The sequence below is a fragment of the Lutra lutra genome, chromosome 17, assembly GCF_902655055.1.
Source record: "Lutra lutra chromosome 17, mLutLut1.2, whole genome shotgun sequence".
Taxonomy (NCBI): Eukaryota; Metazoa; Chordata; class Mammalia; order Carnivora; family Mustelidae; genus Lutra; species Lutra lutra.
Window position 1 is genome coordinate 48463685 of NC_062294.1, and position 19867 is coordinate 48483551.

The following is a 19867-nucleotide window of genomic DNA, read 5'->3' on the forward strand; positions in this document are numbered from 1 at the left end:
ATAATACCCTATTGCTTGTAGGGTCCCATTTATTTTCGGATGTCTACTTTATGCCAGGATAAGTTTGCCAGATTTAGTTAATGTAAACAGACCATGCCTGGTTAAATTTTAATTTCAGATAAACAGAAAATTATTTAATATACATAGGTTCCATGCAATGTTTGGGATAAATATTTCTAAAAGGTTACTTATCTGAAACTCAAATTTAACTGGACGTTCCATATGTTACCTGGCAACCACACACTAGAGACAATCAGGACTTCCCACGAGATTACCAGGAGACATCGCTCACCAGTCCAGCCTACCTTCCCCCAAACCCACATCACAAAAGGACCTTCCATAGTCAAGTGGAGACACTCTTTGGTGCCCAAATCCCATTCCAGATGTCAAGTGGAGACACTCTTTGGTGCACAAATCCCATTCCCACAACGACTACGGGGGCCATACTGGCTTCCACAATTTAAAGGGACATAAATGAGGCTCCCTCACTACAAGGAAAACACTGCCTAGGCCCCACCAAATCCTGAACCTACAGCAACCAACTCCCAAGATGCCCTGCGTGAACATAACAGGCACTCGTTCCTACAATGCTAAGGCAAGGAGGCCAGAGTAAAACCTTACGCCAGACAATAAGGGCTGGTCCCCACCATGCCCTGCGGCAATCTGTCCCAGGATGCCTCGGGCCTATAATGACCACCTTCCAAGGTGTTCTGCGTCGAAGCATTCTTCCAGGATGCTCAGCGGAAGGTGTGTGACAAAAGGGACTGGTTCCCCACAAGGAGTTAGGATAATGCTTCCCAGAATGCACTAGGCCCATAACGACTAGCGGACCGCCTCCCACAATGCCTTAGGGCGGAGCGTCCCGTTTCCCCAGGATGCCCCAGGTCTGCACGGAGCCGCGTTGAGGGAGAAAAGGGAGCCTAGGTCTCGCCCTCCGGCTACCACGGGCCAAGACGGCTGCCTGCTCGCCCCGGTGACGGGAGCCGTCACTCCCATCATGCAGCGGTGCCGTAGCGCCCGCTTCCCAGCATGCCCCGCGCACCCCTATCCCGGACACTCACCGGCGCTAGCTGCCCCCGCTCTGGCTCGGCGGCGGCGGCTGCACGCCTGGGCTCTGCGCCTGCGCTGCAAGTCGGGTAGGAGGGAGTGCAAAGCGGCGTGAAGAGCCTAGGGCGCTTGCGCGGCGAGATGGACCATTCCCGTCGCACAGTGGGAAGAGGGGCTCTCGGAGTCAGGCCATCAACGAGGCCCGCGCAGGGGGTTGCGGGCTTTGCCCCTCGCTGTCCGGGTTTATTGGTACAGTCCGCGGCAAAACGGAACAAACTGCAAGGCTTGCGCGTGCGTGAGCGAGCGAGAACGCGCCTTCTAGAAAATGGGATGAGCTAGGGGTTGGGAGCACCAGCTAGGCCTGGATCCTGTGCCTGAGGCTTGCTTATTTGCATAATCTTAGTGAGGGACAATAGGAGCCCTACGGCGCTGAAGGGATGATTTGCATATTCCCTGGAGAGGCCAGACTCCAGAACGCCGTGATTAGCATATGGGGGGCGCTCTGAACAAAGCGCATGCGCTGACGGATTGCGGCTAGCACTGAGGTGGTGGCCTTTTAATTGGCATCAGTTTGCACCCGGAGAGGGGGCTCAAGGGCCAAGACACTTACCAACCCTCACAAGCCCTCCCCCTACCCCCAGCGTAAATATTTACTGCTCTCTTGTGTGCCAATCCCTGTGCTGGTGGGCACTGTGGTTTCCGCGGTAGACAAGACACACCTGGCTCCTATCTTCATGGCACCCCAAAGAAAGGAGAGCCTCAAAAGTCAGACCCACAACCCAGAGTGGTCAAACTTGGGATGAGTGGAGTATAGGAAACTGGGGGTGCCAAAGGAGATGCCTGCCCCAGCCTGGAAAGGCTTCCAAGAGGTAGTGAACTTTAAGCCAAGGATGAATAGGAGCCAATTAGAATAGGAATTTTTCTGGCAGAGGGAACAGCAAGGGTAGAAGCCTACAGGCAAAAGGCAGCGCGTGGTTTAAGAAAGTGATAGCAGCCAGGTATGCCTGAAACACAGAATTAAGAGAAGAGAAAGGCTCTTACAGGTGAAGTTAAGAGCTCAGACCACGCTGACGGTATCGGAAGCTGTTGCAGCATTCCGGTCTTCCTGGAATTGACTCTGATTCCAGCTCTCCAGTGAGCTCCCATTACACTTAGAAAAAATCCGAACTCTATCATGGCTGAGGGGCTGTACACGTGATCTGCTCCTACTTGTCTCTGACTTCACTATCCTCTATCCACTCCACAGTCTAGCTCCACTTCTCCTCAAACACTGTAATCTCTTTACCACCTCAGGCCTTTGCCCTCACTCTTCTCTTTGCCCAAAAATGCTTTTCCCTCTGAACTTTGAATAGCTGCTCTTATGCTCATCATTCATTTCTTGGCACAGGTGTCAATCAGGCTGTCCTTGATCTTTCAAAGATGGCACCTCCACCTCCAGATTTGCTTTAGAAAAGTGAGTAGGGTTGTGGATAAAATAGGTTTGGCCATGAGTCAGTAGTTGTGGAACCTGGGGTGAAGGATGCATGGGACTCCATTTGTCCTGTCTACTTCTGCAGTTCAAGTCTTCCATAATAAGTTAATAATACCCTACATCCCCTTACACTGAGTTTTATCTTAAGGGTAATTATGGGAATCTGAAATTTAGGGGTTTTTTTTGCTTCCTTGCTCAGTCTGTTTTCCTCATGGAAGCTTTGTGAGGGTTAGAATGGAGTCACCCTTTTTCTTTGGGTCCTCAGTGCCTAGAACAGAATCAAGGTTCAGATTAGTACTAAGGTGTCTAGAACACCTAACATTTGCCTATTTTGTTCACCATGGCATCTCCACATCTTTGAGCAGCACTTGGCATAAAGTAGTCTAAATTAGTCTAAAATTAGAATCACTCATTTAAAATTTAGTTGGATGAGTGAGGGGTCAGAAATGCCAGGCTAAGGGGGTTTGACTTGACCTAGAGGTGAAGGGTTTTGAGCAGAGCAGGGACAGGTGTTGCTAGGGTGAGATGTGAGTCATTAAGAGGTCCTTTGGAGGCTGACGTCAGGGGTAGGGGTAAGCCAGGGTAAGGATCCAAGCCATTGCCTGGGGATGGGATAGCTCAGTGACTACTGAAGAGACAGGACTCAGTGACCTTTGGCTGATGGAGTGGCCAGGAAAAAAAAAAAAAACACAACAACAACAAAAAATCTGATTTCTTGGAAAAGGGGAGGTGCCCTCCTTACCTCCCTCATACAGGGAGGTAAGGACCCTCTCCTGTCTTGAACCGTCCACCAGGAACCATCTTACTCTTCTCCCTCCTCCCTCCCTTAGTTCAGTTCCCCTCCCAACATAGTATAGCTCTGGGCAGAGGGACAGACACACAGCCACCTGACACTTGTTCTCTCCTCAGTTTAATGGTGGTTAGTGGGATTGCCAAACCCCCTCCCCGTTCCCCTCCCTGTACAAAATGTGTTTTGTTTTTGTTTTTGTTTTTTTTACAAGAAAAAGGGGGCAAAAGCCAGGAATGAGGGGAGGGGGGTGCAATCTGATATTTTCATACAGATTTTTAATTTTTTTTAATATATTATATATAAAACCATAGAGACCAACGCACCCCCTCCCCAAACTCCTTTCCCTCTCCCTGGAGGGCCTGGAGGAGAGACAGGGAAGGCCCCCCCAAGGAGTGGGTGGACAGAGAGACAAATATGGATAGGACAGGTATGGGGGAAGGAGGTGGAGGGAAGGGGAGCCCAGGAACCTGGGGATTGGAGAAAAGGGTTGGGGCTGTCTCCCTCATCGCCCCCATCAAAGTTATGACACAAAGACACAGAATCCCTGTTTCCATGCCCTCCCCCCACCCTTACCCCCACCGTGCAAACATGGCTTTGCAAAGAGGTGCCCAGAGCTCTGTGGAACTCCTACAATGGCTGGCATGGGGTCTGGGACCCCCAAAGAAATCTGTGTTCCCCTTCCCAGCCCACCCCACCCTTCCCAGAATCTGACCCCCTCCCCACAAGACCTGGTTCTGCAGCCTAGGGGCCCTGGCCTTCCCCCAAGTTATCTTTCCCCAACCCAATCCCTACCGCCCTCCCTGGACTTGGGGGGGTCTGGACCTTTGGCCCCTGCCCCCTGGGAGGCCCAGACTTCTGGGCCCTTGCTTCTGGCCGTTGCAGAGACCCGGGATCCAACACCCCCATCCCTGCCCAAGTGTCTGAGGTGTTAGTGGTGGGGGGAGAAGCCCACCATCCCAGACTCTGGTAAATGTCTTTGCAGCTGGCAGTGGGGTGGACCCCAGCCCTGGACCAGGCCCAGGCCTGGGTGGAGGTGGGGTCAGATGAAGAATTCTTCTTTCCTCTTGTGTCCGTCGCTGCCATTGAGAAAGGCTTCTCTTGCTTCTCCCTGCTCATCTAGGCCACTGGCCTCGTGGGTCAGATAGGAGCCTGAGGGGTGAGACACCCCCAGGCAGAGGCAACATAATGTGGACCCAGGAGTTGTACAGAAATATACAGGAAGAGGGAGACAGACAAGACATACCAGGCGAAGAAAGAGGGAGAAACGGAACATACAGGGAGAGGGCATCAAGTGCAGGGGATAGCAAAACAGGGGCAGAGAGAAAGAGGTAAAAGCAGAATTAGGAAGACTCCAAAAGTTCACAGAAAGACCACCCTTATCCGTAATCCTGGCGGTGTCCCCTTGCTCTGCTCCCAACGAATCCAACAATTAGGAAGATAAATTGTTTTATTCAAACCCACGGCCTTAATTCGCCTTCAACGTTTCACCCCTTTTAGAGTCGTGGCGGAAAGGTCCGCCCTTTTGGAATCTTGGCCCCAGGTTCCTGCGGATTTCGAACCCAGGATCTGGGTTCCACCCCTTTATCACCCTGGCTGTACGCCCGCCCTCTTACCAATCCAGCCCTAGGCCCCGCCCCCTCCCGGATCCCACAACCAACCACACCCCTCGCTGAATTCAGACCCCGCCCCCACTCACCCTTCTGCCGTACTGAGCACCAGACCATGCCCACCAGCACACATATGATCAGAAACACCAGTAGCGCCAGGATGCCGCCCACAATGGCGTAGGGCACCGACGTCTGAGCCTCTACCACCGCACCTGGGTCTGCCAGAGAGACAGGGCGCAGGACCAGGTCACCGGAGGACGGTCCCAGCCCTGCCCCATCGCTTTTGATCTCTTAAACCAGTCCACACAACTAACTGCGCTTGTATGTGCCACGCCCCTCAAATTACTGCCACTCCTGGCCCCTTGTCCCGGCTCCACTCTTTCCTGATGCTCCACTTCCACAAAGAACGCGTGCGGGTTGGTTTGTGCACTGCCCGACAAAGCCCTCAAGACCTTTTGCCAATACCATCCCACTATTCCTCCCTCCACCCCACTCCCCAAAGAACAGAAACAGGAAATCCCTTGTTTCTTTCGGCTCCTGCGACTTTCAGAACCTCAGGTCCAAATCCCTTCCCATCTTGTCTAAAGCGCTCCAGGTATTTAAAATGCTGAGCTAGGGCCCAACAACCTCCGAAATGCCTGTCCCACCGTCATAAGGGCTAAACACATAACACTTATTTTGTGCTAGGGGCCATTCCAACCGCCTTATATATTTAGCTCATATAATCTTCACAACCCTATGAGGTAGGTGCTATTGTTTATTTCCACTTAACCGGTGAAGAAACGAAGGCGCAAAGTAACCCGCAATAGGACACTGCAGAGCTCAGTGTGAAACCGGACGGTCAATCTGGCCGCAGAACTCCAGGAGTTCTGATGGCTGTTGACCCCAAGGAATCACACTTTGTTTGCACAGGCCCCTCGAAAACCCCTGGCGGGCCTCGGACCATCCAAAGCAGCTCGCCCATTCCCAAGGCCCCGCCCCACCCGGGACAACCAGAGACCTCCTTCGAGGCCCCGCACCCTCGCCGGCCGCTGCCTGCCCTCACCGTAGACCACGAGTACATAGAGCGCCCTCGCGTGGCCGTGCTTGTTCGACGCCTCGCAAGTGTAGGTGCCATTATCTGCTGATACCAAGCCTGGCAGCGTGAGCGTCTCCCCGACCGCCTCGGCCCGCTCTGGCAAAGACTCATTCCCGCGGTTCCAGCGGATCTGGTTTGGCCTGGGCATGAGCAAAGTATAGTGAGAGTTACGGACACAGGTGCCAACATCCAATTCTGACTTCTCAGTAATCTAGATAAGTAGCATCTCCAAATAACAGGGTCCTTACTAGACCTATCCTTCCAAAAAAACCCGCAGTCCCGGGCGCAGCTTCCACCCAACACCAGTCTCAGGAATCCAGCCTCCCGCCCACTGCCCGTTCCACTGTCAGAATCCAGGAGTCCAGGGCCCCACAGCTTCCTTCCTCAAGATCCAAAAGCCCAAACCCCCAGACTCCTCCTCCCGCAGGACACAGAAGTCCGGGCCCCAGGCCGCTCTGTTCGCCCAGTCCCCTCTTCCCCGAGACGCAGGTGTCCAGGTCCCCGATCTTCTTGTCAAGACCCAGAAGACTCGGGTCCAGGAGCTCACCTGGGGTTCCCCGATACAGCACACGTTAGCACCAGCGTGTCTCCCTCCCTCACCACAGCTTGGGAGGCATGGATCCGGGCCGTGGGAGAGTCTGTGGGCGGAAGTGAGATGGGAGAGTGCTGGTTTGGGTCATCACGCGGGGCAGGAAACCCTCCCGGGGGCAAGCGACTGGCGTTGGGACCCTCCGGTCCCCCCCAGCCCTGTCCCCTGGTCCCGGCCCGCCGGGCACTTACACTGGACGTCCAGCACGTACTGCGTCTGCTTGCTGTGTCCGGAGGGCAGCGCCTGGTTCTGCGCCTCGCAGATGACGATACCGCCGTCGTCCTTGCGGTCCACACGAAACCGCACTGTGCTCGCCACGCTCCAGACCTTGCCATTTTCCTGGCCGCTGCTCACTCCTGCCAGGCCGGGCGGGGAAGCTGTCAGGCCAGGGGTCGGGCTCCGCCCGCGGAGGGGGTACCCACCCCGCCCACCAGCCTAAACCTAAGCGCGCTGTAAACCAGGCTCCGCCCCTTATCCGCCGGCCGCGCTCCCCTGCCTCAAAGCCTCGCCCCACCCTCCGAACCAAGCCCACCGCCCCAGGTGCCGCGTCCCAAAACTCCTCTCTCTTTCAGTCCCACGTCCTCTCTTCTATCAATTCATTCCGTAGCTGCATGTCTAGCCGCCACTGTCCGTCCGCGCGCTCTTCTCCAAGCCCCGCCTCCTCTCAGTCCCACCGCCCCCGCAGGCACCTCCCCTCCCACCCCCGCACCCCAGGTAGTACCTTTCAGCTCCTTGCGGTCGCGGTACCAGCGCAGGACCGCGGCAGGGCGCGACCGCGGAACTAGGCAACTGAGCTCCACCTCGCCTCCCTCCACCGCCTGCTCCCGAACCTCCACCACGGGATTCTCTGGGGCCACTGCCGTAGGGAGGAAGAGGTAAGGGGGGGCGGTCAGCGGAGGCACTAGGTAGATTCAAAGTAACAAGGGTCCCGGGAGGCAGAGGTCAAACCCAGGCTAGAGGCCAGGAAGACCCGCCGTGTTTACCGGGGCCAGGTGTCCAGGAAGTTAAAAAACAACCAGGTTTAAAAATCAAGGCTCAGGATAAGAGAAAAGCAGAGGAAAAAGGAGAGGCGGGTTGAGGCTGAGGAGGGGAGGCGTTACCCAATACAGTGAGCGTGGCAATCTGGTGGTGGGTATCCTCCGTGTAGAGCTGGCAGAAGTAGCCCCCCTCGTCTTCCAGGCGGGCATCTGAGAGCCGGATCCGCACGCGGCGGGGGGAAAACTCCTCAAGCTGGAAACGCTCGTCCTTCAGGGCTAGACAGAATGGAACAGGAAGGGATGAAGCTGGGGAATCCTGGCTTGAGGGGTCCCGCCCTTCCACCAGGAGCTTAAAGATCCCTGCTCTGCGTCCTTTCTCCAGCCAGCTGTACCTGTGCATCTAAGGGGCCCACCTAGTTTTTCCCTTGGGGACCCAGAATGATGCGGGCCCTCCTGCCCACAGGACCAGGAGTCCAGACCCTTGGCTCCATGGTGTCAGGACCCAAGAGTCCACACTCTCCGCTCTGTCCTTTTGGGACACAGGGGTTGGGCCCCAGCCCTCCTCCTTCAAGACTCAAGATTCCCTACCCCAGCACTCACCGCGGGTGCCGTTGAAGAAGAGGGTCTGCCGGGCTGGGTTCTGAATGACAACTATGGACCCATCGTACTGATGCAGACGGCAGGTTATCTCCGCCACCCCTCCCTCCGCCACGGTCACATTCTCTGTCTGTACTTCCTGTCCAGCCCCTGGACCAGTAGACAGAGAAACTAGTTGAGGGCTGCAATTCAGTCTTTTTTCTCTCCCTCTGTTCCTCTCCCAGCCAAACCGCCAATCTCTTTCTTTCCCCTCTCATTCAGTCCATCGCATCCTCCTCCATTTCCTGAGGGCTGGACTCTGGGAGATGGAGAAAATCTGTCCAGAGGGGCTGCCTTCAAGATCCATTGGTAAGTGTTCTAATGAGGACAGCACGGGGCACACCAGGAGCCCAGGGGAAGGGGAGAGACCAGGGCCACCTAGGGGGATGGGTGATCAAAGAAGGTTCTGGAAGGAAGCTCCACTGGACCCAGATCTTGGAGCGAGCAGATCACCAGGTGTGGGAAGCTGCCCATCTTCCACACCTGGGCACCCGTTGTAGTCTATCTGCAAAGACGGCCACAATTTCCTTCCCATCCCTGCGCGTGTCCTTTTTAAGTTGACTTCGCTCCTCCTCTCATTCAGGAGACACTCTGGCCTTGTGAATCTGAACAGGCCCTGTGACTTGCTTTGGCTAACAGAATTTCCTAAAAGTGATACTGCTTAGAGTTCTGGAGCCCAGGCCTTGCCGTTTCCATTCATGCCCTCTTGCTGTCCTGAGACCCTTGGGTGAAGACTCCCAGAACAGCTTCCTTGAGGGCAAGGGAACACACGGAGAGAGAAGCCCAGCTGGGAGCCAACACCAACTGCCAGTCATGTGAATGGGGTCATCCTGACCCCTCCAGCCCCAGGTAACTGCAGCCATCTGAGGGACACCAGCTGAGACCAGAAGAACTCCCCAGCCAATTCAGTCCAAACCGCTGACTCCCAGAGTCATAAGCAAATAACACGACTCTTGTTGCAAACTACCACGTTCTGGAGGGTCTGTTACACCGCTAAAGTTAACTGGTATGACACACAGATCCGGCTACATTTCCTACGATCCCTTGTACTCAGCTGGGGCCATGTGACTGGGTTCTGGCCAATGGGATGTAGGTGGAACAGAGAGACACCCCTTCCAGCCTAGCTCATGTCACTCGAGATCCTTCTTGCTGGCTGAATGGAGAGGACCCCGAGGAGCCTTAGGAAGACAGGATCACAAGCTGGAAGGAGCCCAGGGCCCTGACTGACTGTCCCTTGCAACTTGCCTGCACAAGACTGTGACACGAATGAGAAATTCACTTTTTTGTTAAGCCATTGAGGTTTCAGGGCTCACGTTATTGCAGTTAACCTACCCAGATTAATCCATCAGTGGAACAAGGTAGGGGATTAGTAAGGGGGTATTTTCAGCAGGGGCAGCAGCCTAGAGTGGAGCTCAGAGCTGGGGTTCATCAGCGTCACCATGATCACTGTCACGGTCATCTTCAAAATAAAATAACCACATAGTGGTAGCTAGAGTTTATTAGGCACTTGTGTTAGGCTCTGTGGAGGGGTATCAACTGTACAATTTCCATCTCCTCATCATGATACCTGAATAAGTTGGGCACTATTATCAATCCCCAGGGTTTTTTAATTCCCATTTGAGAGATGAGAAAAACTGGTCTGGAGAGAGAAAATGACTTGCTCAAGATAGTCATCAGAGGCGCAGTGGGGGGTGGGGGGCGCAGGATCTGCATCTAGAACTCTCTCTTAATTCCATAGTTTGCTTCCACATCCCCTCCTGGCTGTCTGGGTGGAAGGAACCGTGTGCAGCCCTGGGGAGAGGTTCTGGGATGTGCTAGTGAGGGGCCACAAACGCCAAACTAGGAGATGAGCTTTTATCCTGAAGACTGGTGGAGGGAGTTTTTTTTTGTTTTGTTTTGTTTTTTTAAAGATTTTATTTATTTATTTGACAGACAGAGATCACAAGTAGGCAGAGAGGCAGGCAGAGAGAGAGGGGGGGAAGCAGGCTCCCCGCTGAGCAGAGAGCCCGATGCGGGGCTCGATCCCAGGACCCTGAGATCGTGACCTGAGCGGAAGGCAGAGGGTTAATCCGCTGGGCCACCCAGGCACCCGGAGGGAGGTTTTTTTTTTTTTTTTTTTTTAATTTATTTGACAGAGAGAGAGAGAGATCACAAGTAGGCAGAGAGGCAGGCAGAGAGAGAGAGGGTAGGAAGCAGGCTCCCTGCTGAGCAGAGAGCCCGATGCGGGGCTCGATCCCAGGACCTGGGATCATGACCTGAGCTGAAGGCAGAGGCCTTAACCCACTGAGCCACCCAGGCGCCCCCAGAGGGAGGTTTTTAAACAGGAAAAGTGCCATGACCAGATCAGGTTATTTACCTTTAAATGTGGGATAACTATAGCTTCGTGTCTCTTCTGGCCCATTCATTCAAGCGTTTCCTGAATGGTAGGTAGGTGTTGAGGGGCTGGGTGCCCAGAGATGAGTCAGATGAGGTCCCTGCCCTGGAAGGCCTTCCAGATTTACAGGGAGGTACGCACAAATCAGTGTAATAGCCCATCAGAAGCGTTATATTCCCTGTAACAGGGCTAGGTAACCTGACTGGGATGCTGAGGGGTAGAAAAGATTAATTCTGGAGAATGGAGGCAGAGACAGCTAGCTTTCTAGCCAGGACCCATAATTCCCTTTTCTTCGTAAAAGAACCCTGATTGTATTTATGGATGCCCTATGTCCAGCAGAAAAAATACTTCCCAGACTCCCTTGCAGCTAAGTGAGGCCATGTGATAAAGTTTTATCCCATTTGATAGAAGGAAAACTAAGTCCTCTGGTAATTCATGTGGTAATTTGGGGAGGACTTCCTAAATAAAGGGGATAAGTCCTTCTTCTAGGTCACCTAGCTGCCTGGAACTAGGATGTGAGGACTGGAGTTCATTTTGACAAGAGGACAAGGGCAGTAGTGATGGTGGAACTAAGATGCCTGAGTCTCTGGTGATGATGTGGAGCTGGCTGCCTACTTTTGGACTTCCCTGAGGCTTGAATATCATGCTTTGTGTATTTAAGCCACTATTAGGGGTTAATTTAGCACCTCCTGGAATATCAAGCTTAATATGTCCAATCCTGGCCTTAAATATTTTCCTCCCCATGTTTTCTCAATCTCCATAAATATCACAACCCTCCAACCAGTTGCTCCGGCCTAAAAACCTTTCCCTCACTCTGACATCCATTCCATCAGCAAGATCTATCCATCTACCTCTAAAACACCCAAAGCAATTCACCTTTTTTTACCTACTCTACCACCACCCTAGTCCCATGACACCATCTCTTACCTTGACCTTCAAGAGTTACTCCCCGGGGCTCCCTGCTTCCATGTCTGCCTCCCCTCAGGCCATTCTCCACACAGCAGCCAGATGGATTTTTCAAGAAGGTAAATCAGATCAAGTCATCTCTCTGCTTAAGATGCTCTGAAGGCGGGGCACCTGGGTGGCTCAGTGGGTTAAAGCCTCTGCCTTCGCCTCAGGTCATGATCCCAGGGTACTGGGATCGAGCCCCGCGTCGGGCTCTCTGCTCAGCGGGAAGCCTGCTTCTCCCTCTCTCTGCCTGCCTCTCTGCCTACTTGTGATTTCTGTCTGTCAAATAAATAAATAAAATCTTTAAAAAAAAAAAAAAGATGCTCTGAAGGCTGCCCATGAGAATAAAATCTGGCCTCCTTCCCTGGGCCTTCACGGTGCTGTGTGGCCCGGCCCCTCCCTGACGGCAGTTCCGGCCACCCTCCCGCTACTCCCTTCACTCCAGGCTCATTGGCCTCCATGTTCCTCAGACTCACCGAGCATGACGACACCTCAGGGCCCTTGCACTTCCCTCTGCCTGCAATGTTCTTTGCCCTTGATCTTCCCACAACTGCCTCCCTGCTGCTCTCAGTCAGGTCTCTGCTCACTTGCATCCACACCTCCTCGGGGAGTCCTCCACTCACACCTGGTCCCTCTGCCCGCAGAACACTTTCTCTGCCATCGCCATTTGTACTATTTCTTCTACGGAGATGTCCCTGAAGTTATTTTGTTAGTTTGCTTACTTGGTGAAAGTGTTTGTCCCCCATCACTAGAATACACACCCCACAAAGGCAGGGGTGTCATCCATTGGTTTTACTGCCGCACCCCTAGTGCCTCAATGTGTGCCTGAAACTTGGTCCGTGTCTGGGAGACGGAGGAATGAACAGCTTATGTCAGGCAGGATTTCACTTCTGCCTCCTGATGACTTTGTGACGTCATCATTCTCCTCCTAAACACCTGGGTTGATCCCAGCTGGACCACTGGCCATCTTTGTGACTTTGGGCAACTGGTGTGACTTTTTTGATGCCCTCTATGTAAAAGGGGGATGATGCCAGGGCCTGGAGCCTGGGGAGCCCTTCCTGCAAAGCTCCTGTTATTACAAGTCCAGAAACATGCCCATGCACAGGAAAACTGGCTTGCCTGCACATTCTGGTGCCTAAAAAAAACAAAAACAAAACCAAAACACCACAAAAAACCAACAACAACAAACAACCATCTTGAAGCCTATCCATAGATCCTGGACCTCGGGGCTAGCCCAGTGCTAGCCCCCCATTTTACAGATGTGGAGAATGAGGATCAGGGGTCCCAGGCAAGACAGTGGCAGAAACTCAACATCTCTTGGGAGCCATCAGGACCTCTACATCTATCCCCCCCCTCAATTATTCCTCCGCTCTCTGCTTGAGGGTGCACATGGGGTGAGGGTGGGGGGCTTTTGTCTTGTTCCCTCCCCCTCCTAAGGAGTCAGTAACCAACAGTGTCCGTGCCTGGAATATTAATGTCCCAGGAGCTTTTGTTTTGGGGTTGGGGAGTTGGGGGGTGGTGAGGCAGGACTTTCTGGTCTGAGAGGGCGAAGCTTTTGGGACTGGGGCACTGGCCCTTTAAACGGTGTTGACAGCCTGGAGTCGTCACGGGGATGGTGCTTGGAAAAAGGGACTGGGAGGGCCTGGGAAAGAGTGGCTGAGCAGGTGACATGTAGAGACCCAGAATCCAGCCCTCTCTTCCCTTAGACCCAGGAATCCAGCCTCCCACTGCCTCCTCCCGGGATCCAGGAGTCCAGGCTCCTAGCCCCCTTCTCCAAGTCAGGATCCAGGAGTCTGGGTTCTTAGCCTCCTCCTCCTCCTGCAACCCTAGAAATCCTAAGTCCCAGCCTTCTCCCCCTTCAAACCCAGGAGTCTGGGCTTCCAGCCCCCTCCTCCTTCAGGACCCAGGAGCCAGGGGTCCAGAGTGCACAGCTGCTGGATGTTTCCACGGAGACTAAACAGGGTGGGGGGAGCACTTCCTGGGTCCTGAGTCAGCAAATACCCAAGGGAGTCTCAAGGTCATGGTTCCGGGAAGGTCACAGCCACCCCCTCTGTATCCGCTCCCCAGGGGGCTTATGGCTTCATGCCTCCTTCCCCCACTTCCTCCCCTAGGGAGGTGGTACATCCCTGCGTCCTGAATGAACCCCCCCTTAGCCCCCCATCAATGGCGGAGTCCGAACATCCTAGCACAAAGCGTCAATTCTTCCCCAGCTCAGCCTTGTGAAGGCGCCTGTATTCGCAGGACCTAGGCATCAGGGTCCCAGCCCCTCCTCCCTCAGAAACCTGGAGTGGGACCCCCAGCCCCTTCCTCTCCCAGGACTCGGTAGTCTGTACCTCCATTGCTAGGTGTATGGACCCTCAGGTCTCTTCTCTCCTCAGACCCAGGAGTCCAAGCCCCCAGCCCCCTACACACACACACACACACACACACACACACACACACACACACACACACACGTGTTCAGGACCCGTTGCCTTCTACCTCAGACCCAGGAGTCTAAAACCCCAGCCCCTCCTCCCTTGGACCCAGGAGTCCTGGCCCCCAGCCTCCTCCTCTCCCGGAAACTTGACTCCTGGTCCACAGTCTTCAACCCTCAGAACCACAGTCCTGCCTTCCTTCCGGCCCCCTGTCCCCCTCCAAGGGGGACAAGGGACCAAGCTTCAGGTGGGGGCGTAGGGGTGAGTCAGCAGCCTCACACACAAAGTGCCCCCTGTGCCCCTCCCCCACGTTCCTGGGATATTCGGAACTCCCTAGATTCCGGGCCTCGGGCCCAGCCAGGGGGTGGGAGGCTCCCCCTGGGTGTGGGGTCATGGGGGAATTCCTGCTCCCTCCGGGAAGGGTGCAAGCCTGCACTGAGCCCTCACTGTCCTATCCTCCACCCCCAGTGCCCTCTATTCACCCCCTCCCGGGAGAGCCCAGGCTCTGTCCCTGCCCTCTTGCTCCACTGAGAGCCTGCAGAGGAGCCTTGGGGCCGGGCTCCCAGAGGACCTATGGGCCTGAGATGGGCTTGGGGTCCACACTGGCAGGAACCAGTGGGTGCTTGGGTCTTGGTGCCACAGGCCATTGGGCGCTGGCAAGTCTGACTGTCTCCAGGCACCCCCCACCTCCCCCACCCAGAGAGAGAAAGCTGCCTTTGTGTTCCCCAAGACGGGGACAGGCCAGGCTCGCACGACATTAACCCACCCCAGGCCCCAGCCCTGCTGTGTCTAAGGTCTTGGAATCCGCTGCAGAACCTGACCCCTGCTCTGGGGACTTGGGCATCTGGCTCATGGGTGGGTGGGGGTCAGGGACAGAAACGTCCCAAGACTTGCACCCCGGGGTGACTCATACTGGGTGGAAGGTCCCCCTGATCTCAGAGGGGCCTGTGAGAACTTTAGCAGGGAAAAGTGAATCACTTGGGAGGAAAACATTTGGGATCAACAAGCCCCCCCCGCTTCTACAGAGCCCCCCTAACTCTTAACAGTCTCTCTGTCTTGTCTTTGTATCTGGATATCTGTTTCCTCTGCCCCTTTCAGTTCTATCTGATCAGGGGCCTGGGAATCTCTGGTTCTGCCCGCGTGCATCTGGGCGGGCAAAGCATCTCCCTGTTTCTCACTTCCTCTCGGCTGCCCACCCTGGGCCCTTCTTTCCTTTGGCATAAATCTCATCATCCTTCTCCGGTGTTCTTGGCAGATGTGTAAGCCAGGAAAGACAGAATTCATTTTTGAAAGGGCACAAAGGGACCCCATCTTCCAGCCCCATTCCTGCTGGCTGGCCAAGGAGAGAGAGGAGAGGGGGTGACAAAGAGGAAGATGAGGTGGCGACCATGGGCTACCCCCTCAGATCTGGTGGCCAAGGTCATTCAGAAATATCCAGTGAGAAGGAAAGCAGGCAGGGCCCTCTGACACCAGGTACTCCCGCTCCCTAGTGCATACGGTGCAGAAGGGGAAAGTGAGGCTCAGGAAGGGACAGGGGCGAACATAAAATTACACCAGAAAAGAGGCCTATCCCTCGGCTCCCAGTCCAGAGAGCTCCCCACGATACCCAGCTCTCTCCCAACTTGTAAAGCCCTATGCTGTTTAATTTAGAGAAAGTTTACCGAAGGGATTAGGGGGCCAGGACGCAGTGACTTTAAAATGAAACGAGAGAACCAAGCCTATCGAGCTACCTCCCAGGAATGCTGGAGAAAGGATCCCTGAACTGGGTAGGCCGTCATCTTGGTCCACCTCCTGATTCTGAGACTCCATCCCAAGACAGTCTAAGCTGTCAAGATTCTAGATGTCAGAGGCGTCAAGATTCAGTTGAGATCTCAGAATTTTAAAGATGTCAAGAGGCTAGAATCCTAATGCTATCAAGGTCCTAGGATTTTAAAGGTGTCAAGATTCTCAAAGACTTTGGGATTCTAGGATCCTGAAGGTGTCAGTGTTTTAAGATACCCTCAGGTTCTTTGTTTATTGGACTCGTTGGTTCTAGGATTCTAGAAATCTGGTTTTGGGGCCTAAAAAAGAAAGAGAGAAAAATAAAAACTGGATGGCAGTGTGGTACCAAAGCGCTCATCTGGGAAACTGTGGCATGTCTGCTGCAAAGAGAGGAAGAAATGATGAAAGTTTCAAGCAGTGACAGAAGACTGTAGAATAAAGTAAGGGGTGGCAAGAGAAGTAAGCTTTGCCCCTCACCTGGTCTTGAGGAGAGGAAAGCTCGGCCTCAAACCCTGCAAGGGTGGGGCGGGGGGGGGGGGGCTGTTGTAACCGCACCCAACTTGCTAGAAACCCGTTGGGAGGTCTGAGCTGGAGTTCCCTTTCAGGTCACTGAGTTCAACATCCTCACTTTACAGAAATGGGAACTGAGGCCCAAAGAGGGGAGGGGGCTCGACAGCCCCCATTGGGGTAAATGGCAGCGGGCGGGATTTAAATAAACTCAGCCCCCCAGCCCTGTGCCATCTGGCTACCCGCCTCTCCCAAATCTCTATGCGGCTTCCTGCCCTTCCCGCTTCCCAGTGTTGCACTCCCACTAAGACCGGCCTTCCCCACCGGGGAGTTGGGGGGGGACCTGTGGTAGGATCGAGGCACACAGGCACTGTGGGAGTGTGAGTGTGTGGGTGACGTTTCCTGACCTTGTCCCCAGACTCAGGGTCACCCTCTCTTGGAGGTCCCCGGTTTTTCACAGAGTGTGATGAGGATATGTGGATGGCTCCCTGCCTGTCCTGGAGGGGGTCTTCTCTAGAAGTTATGGCCTGGGTGTGTGAATGGTTGGGGATGGGCAGCGTTTGGGAGGCATTTGCTGAATCCACGTGTGTGCCCACATGCCAAGGTTCCTCAAACACTTACCCACACACATACATACACACACATTTCCCTCCAAGGCCCTTCAGGGTGCCCTGTCTGATTCAATTCCTCTCCAGGGGGACAGAGGGATAAAGGGATGGAGAAATGAAGGATGGAGATGGGGGAGGTTGTAAGGGTAGAGAGGGGAGGCAGAGAGACAGGGGACAGGGACACCTTGGGACAGGGACAGGGGTTGGGGGTTGGGGTGGGAGGGGGATAGATGGTGGGGGGAATGAGGAAGAGAGGTGACAGAGGGGGCTACAGAAACAGGCAGGAAAGACGGGATAGAGACAAGGGGATGGGACAGATGGGGGACAGAGAAACAAGGGTGACAGTGAGACAGGGACAGAGGGAGAATGGGGGCAGAGCAAGAGGGCAGAAATATAGAGGGGCAGAGAAGAGGGAATAGAGATGATGATGTGGGGACAGAGTGACCCAGTAAAAAGGGACAGAGACCAAGGGACAGAGGTGGGGGACAAAGACAGGATGGAGAGGTGGGGGACACGGAGGCAAGGAGAAAGGGGGACAGTCAGGGGGACAGGACTTCCAGACTGAGGGACAGAGGACAAGGGTGGGGGACAAGGAGAGAGACTAAGGGACTCAGAGACAGGCGGACAGAGGGACGCAGAGACCGGACAGAAGGACAGCGGGACCGGCCCGGAGAAGGCGGGCTTGCGTGCGTGTGTGGGGGGGTGGTCTCCGTCCCTTTGTCCCCGCCGGGATCGGGGCCTGTGCAGGGTGGGGGGGGCTGCGGCACAGCGGCCGGGGCTCGCGTCCCCCTCCCCCGCTCGCGGCTCCCAGCTCCCGGCTCCCGGCCCGCGCTGCGCTTTGTCCCGGGGAGGGGGCCCGGCCCGGCCCCGCGCGCATTGTTCGGCCTCTGCGGCCCCGCGGCAGCGGGGCTGTCACCGCAGCGCGCCCCCCGCCCCGGCCCTGCCAGCCAACCCCGGCCCTCGACCCTACCTGGCCCCGCCGCGGCCGCCCACAGCAGCAGCAGCGGCCACTGGAAGCGCCGGGCCCGGCCCATGGTGGTGCCGCCGCCGCCGCCGCCGCCGCCGCCGCTCGCTCCCGGCCCGGCACCTGCACCGCCCGCGCCGCCCGCCCCGCCCCCGAGCCCCGCCCCCTGCCCGCCCGGGGGCGGGGCTCCGGGGCCGGGGCGGGGCCGGGACCGGAGAGGCGGGAGACCCAGGGGGGCCACGAGTTGATGGGGGTGGGGGATGGTGGGGGTGCGACCCCCCAGAGCTGGGGAGATGGGGGGAGGTTGCAGGGGGTGCGGGAGAATGGGAAGGTGCTGGGTGAGGGCAGAGGTTGTGGTGTTGTGTGAAGAGGTGAGCGTGAGGATGTTGGTGGAAGGGCGTGCGAAGGTGCAGGTGTTGTGTGAGGGGAAGGGGTGAGGGGAAGGTAACCGTGAGGGCTGTGTGTGAAGGTTTGGGTGAGTGCGGAGGGGAGCGCTGTGTGAGGGTGTGAGCACTGAGAGAGGAGGTGTGTTTTGTGGGAAAAGTGAATGTGAGATGTGTTCTGTGGACAGGTGAGTGAAGGTGAAGGCGTCACATGACAGGTTGTGAACTGAGCCACCTCGAGATCCAGGAAGACAGCAGAGGGGTGCCTGGGCCGGTCCAAGAACTCCCGGGGCAGGGCTGGGCGGGGCTGGGGTCAGGCCCCACCCTTCCAGACCCGGGAATCCAGTGTTTCCACATCATGCATCATTCTCCCAAAAGGGGCCCCTGGAAGTGAACCAGCTGGAAGGAAGCCTGAGTCCCGAGCCCCAGAGAGGGAGAGGCTCCTGTGGACGCTTCCCAAGCCCTAGAAACCAGCTTCCCCACCTCGCTTCCCTGCTCTTCTTGCCCTAATCTCTTTGTGTCCCCCACTGTCTATGTGCCCTTCCCATTTTGGCCCATCATTGTTGCTGCCTCACCCCTCCAGACTTGGGACCCCTCTCCCTCCTGGGGAGTGGGTCTCCCTTAGCCTACTTCTGTGGGACCTCATAGACCTGGGCCAAGTTTATCACGCATAGGACCCAGAAAGAGTGAGAAACCTTGGAAGGTAGGAGATCTCAACCTCTCTCATGCCCTTTTGACAATCAGATAAACAGATATACTATGAAAATTCTTACTCTTTATCCCTGCCACCACCAAAACAGTCTACATCCTGTCCCACCAGGGGACTCAGCTCCAGATCCTCTTTCTGTCCTCAGTGTCCAGTTCCCAGCATCCTGTCTTTGAGACCCAAACTCCCATCAATCCCTAAGTCCTCAGGACCCTAGGATCCTCACTGTCCTCCAGACCAAATCTCTCATCATCCTCTGTGTCCCCAGGACCACAGCTCCAAGCAACTCCTTTCCTTTTCCATTCTCAGGTTACCCTTCTGTAAACCAGGGAAAGAAGCCTCACGTTTTCTGTCTTAGGATAGGTGCAAGAGAGGTGTCTGACCTGGATGTGGGATACTGGGTTAGGGGGTAAGAACCTATAGGTCTCCTTGCCCATAACTCTAACCAATGTCTCCTGCTCCCGCTGAAGGGACACCAACACCCAGGAGATACTAGTTTGATTCTCATCTGTCTTCTTTGGGACCTACCATTTCTCCCTTCTGAGGACACCAGGAGAGTGGTGGTCCTTACCCCATCCCGTCCTATACCAGGGTACTTTATCCATTAGAGTTTTCATGCAAGTGACAGCAAATTCAACCCAGGTGGCTTAAGAGAAAGAGAATTGGGTCACATATATAAAAAAAGTGTCAGCATGGCCTGTCTGTCTCTCTCTCCTAAGGGTAAATGGCTGCTCTCAAGTTGCAAGATGTCTGGCAAGTATGCCTGGGGCCGCACCTTTCCTTCTCATCTGGAGAGAGGCAGAGAGACAAAAAGCAAGACAGATGGAGAGAGCCAGACTGAAGGAGACTGAGAGGGGAAGATAGAAAGGGGGAGCAGATCTTTAAGAAACTCCTCTAGCAGAGTGGGGAAATAACTTCCCCTGGAAACTTCTAGAAAACCTTTCATTGGGTTTCATGGGCACAGATGATGCCATCTGCCTATCACTGAACCTATATCAATGGTC

General features: G+C 55.1%; 1 protein-coding gene across 2 annotated transcripts; it reads right to left on the reverse strand.

Annotated features, from left to right (window-relative positions):
- Positions 1 to 3412: 3412 nt before the first annotated feature.
- Positions 3413 to 17904, reverse strand: CADM4 (cell adhesion molecule 4). Of its 2 annotated transcripts, XM_047710276.1 has the most exons (9): positions 17781 to 17904; positions 8160 to 8306; positions 7683 to 7835; positions 7304 to 7438; positions 6774 to 6938; positions 6541 to 6631; positions 5961 to 6133; positions 5005 to 5133; positions 3413 to 4457 (listed from the first exon to the last, which is right to left on the reverse strand). In XM_047710276.1, exons 1-9 carry the CDS (start codon positions 17842 to 17844, stop codon positions 4348 to 4350), a joined length of 1167 nt encoding a protein of 388 aa, XP_047566232.1. In that variant the 5' UTR covers positions 17845 to 17904; the 3' UTR covers positions 3413 to 4347. The 2 variants fall into 2 exon arrangements, with proteins under 2 accessions (XP_047566232.1, XP_047566233.1); XM_047710277.1 differs by lacking the exon at positions 8160 to 8306 and having other exon boundaries at positions 17781 to 17890.
- Between the last annotated feature and the right edge of the window lie 1963 nt (positions 17905 to 19867).

Excerpts from the sequence above, each read along its gene's own strand:
- CADM4 (XM_047710276.1), bottom strand. The coding sequence starts at position 17,844 with ATGGGCCGGGCCCGGCGCTTCCAGTGGCCGCTGCTGCTGCTGTGGGCG. Across the intron at positions 7,439-7,682 it reads TGCCACGCTCACTGTATTGG|TGGCCCCAGAGAATCCCGTG; the intron begins GTAACGCCTCCC and ends TCCCTACGGCAG. Across the intron at positions 6,632-6,773 it reads GTACGTGCTGGACGTCCAGT|ACTCTCCCACGGCCCGGATC; the intron begins GTAAGTGCCCGG and ends TTCCGCCCACAG.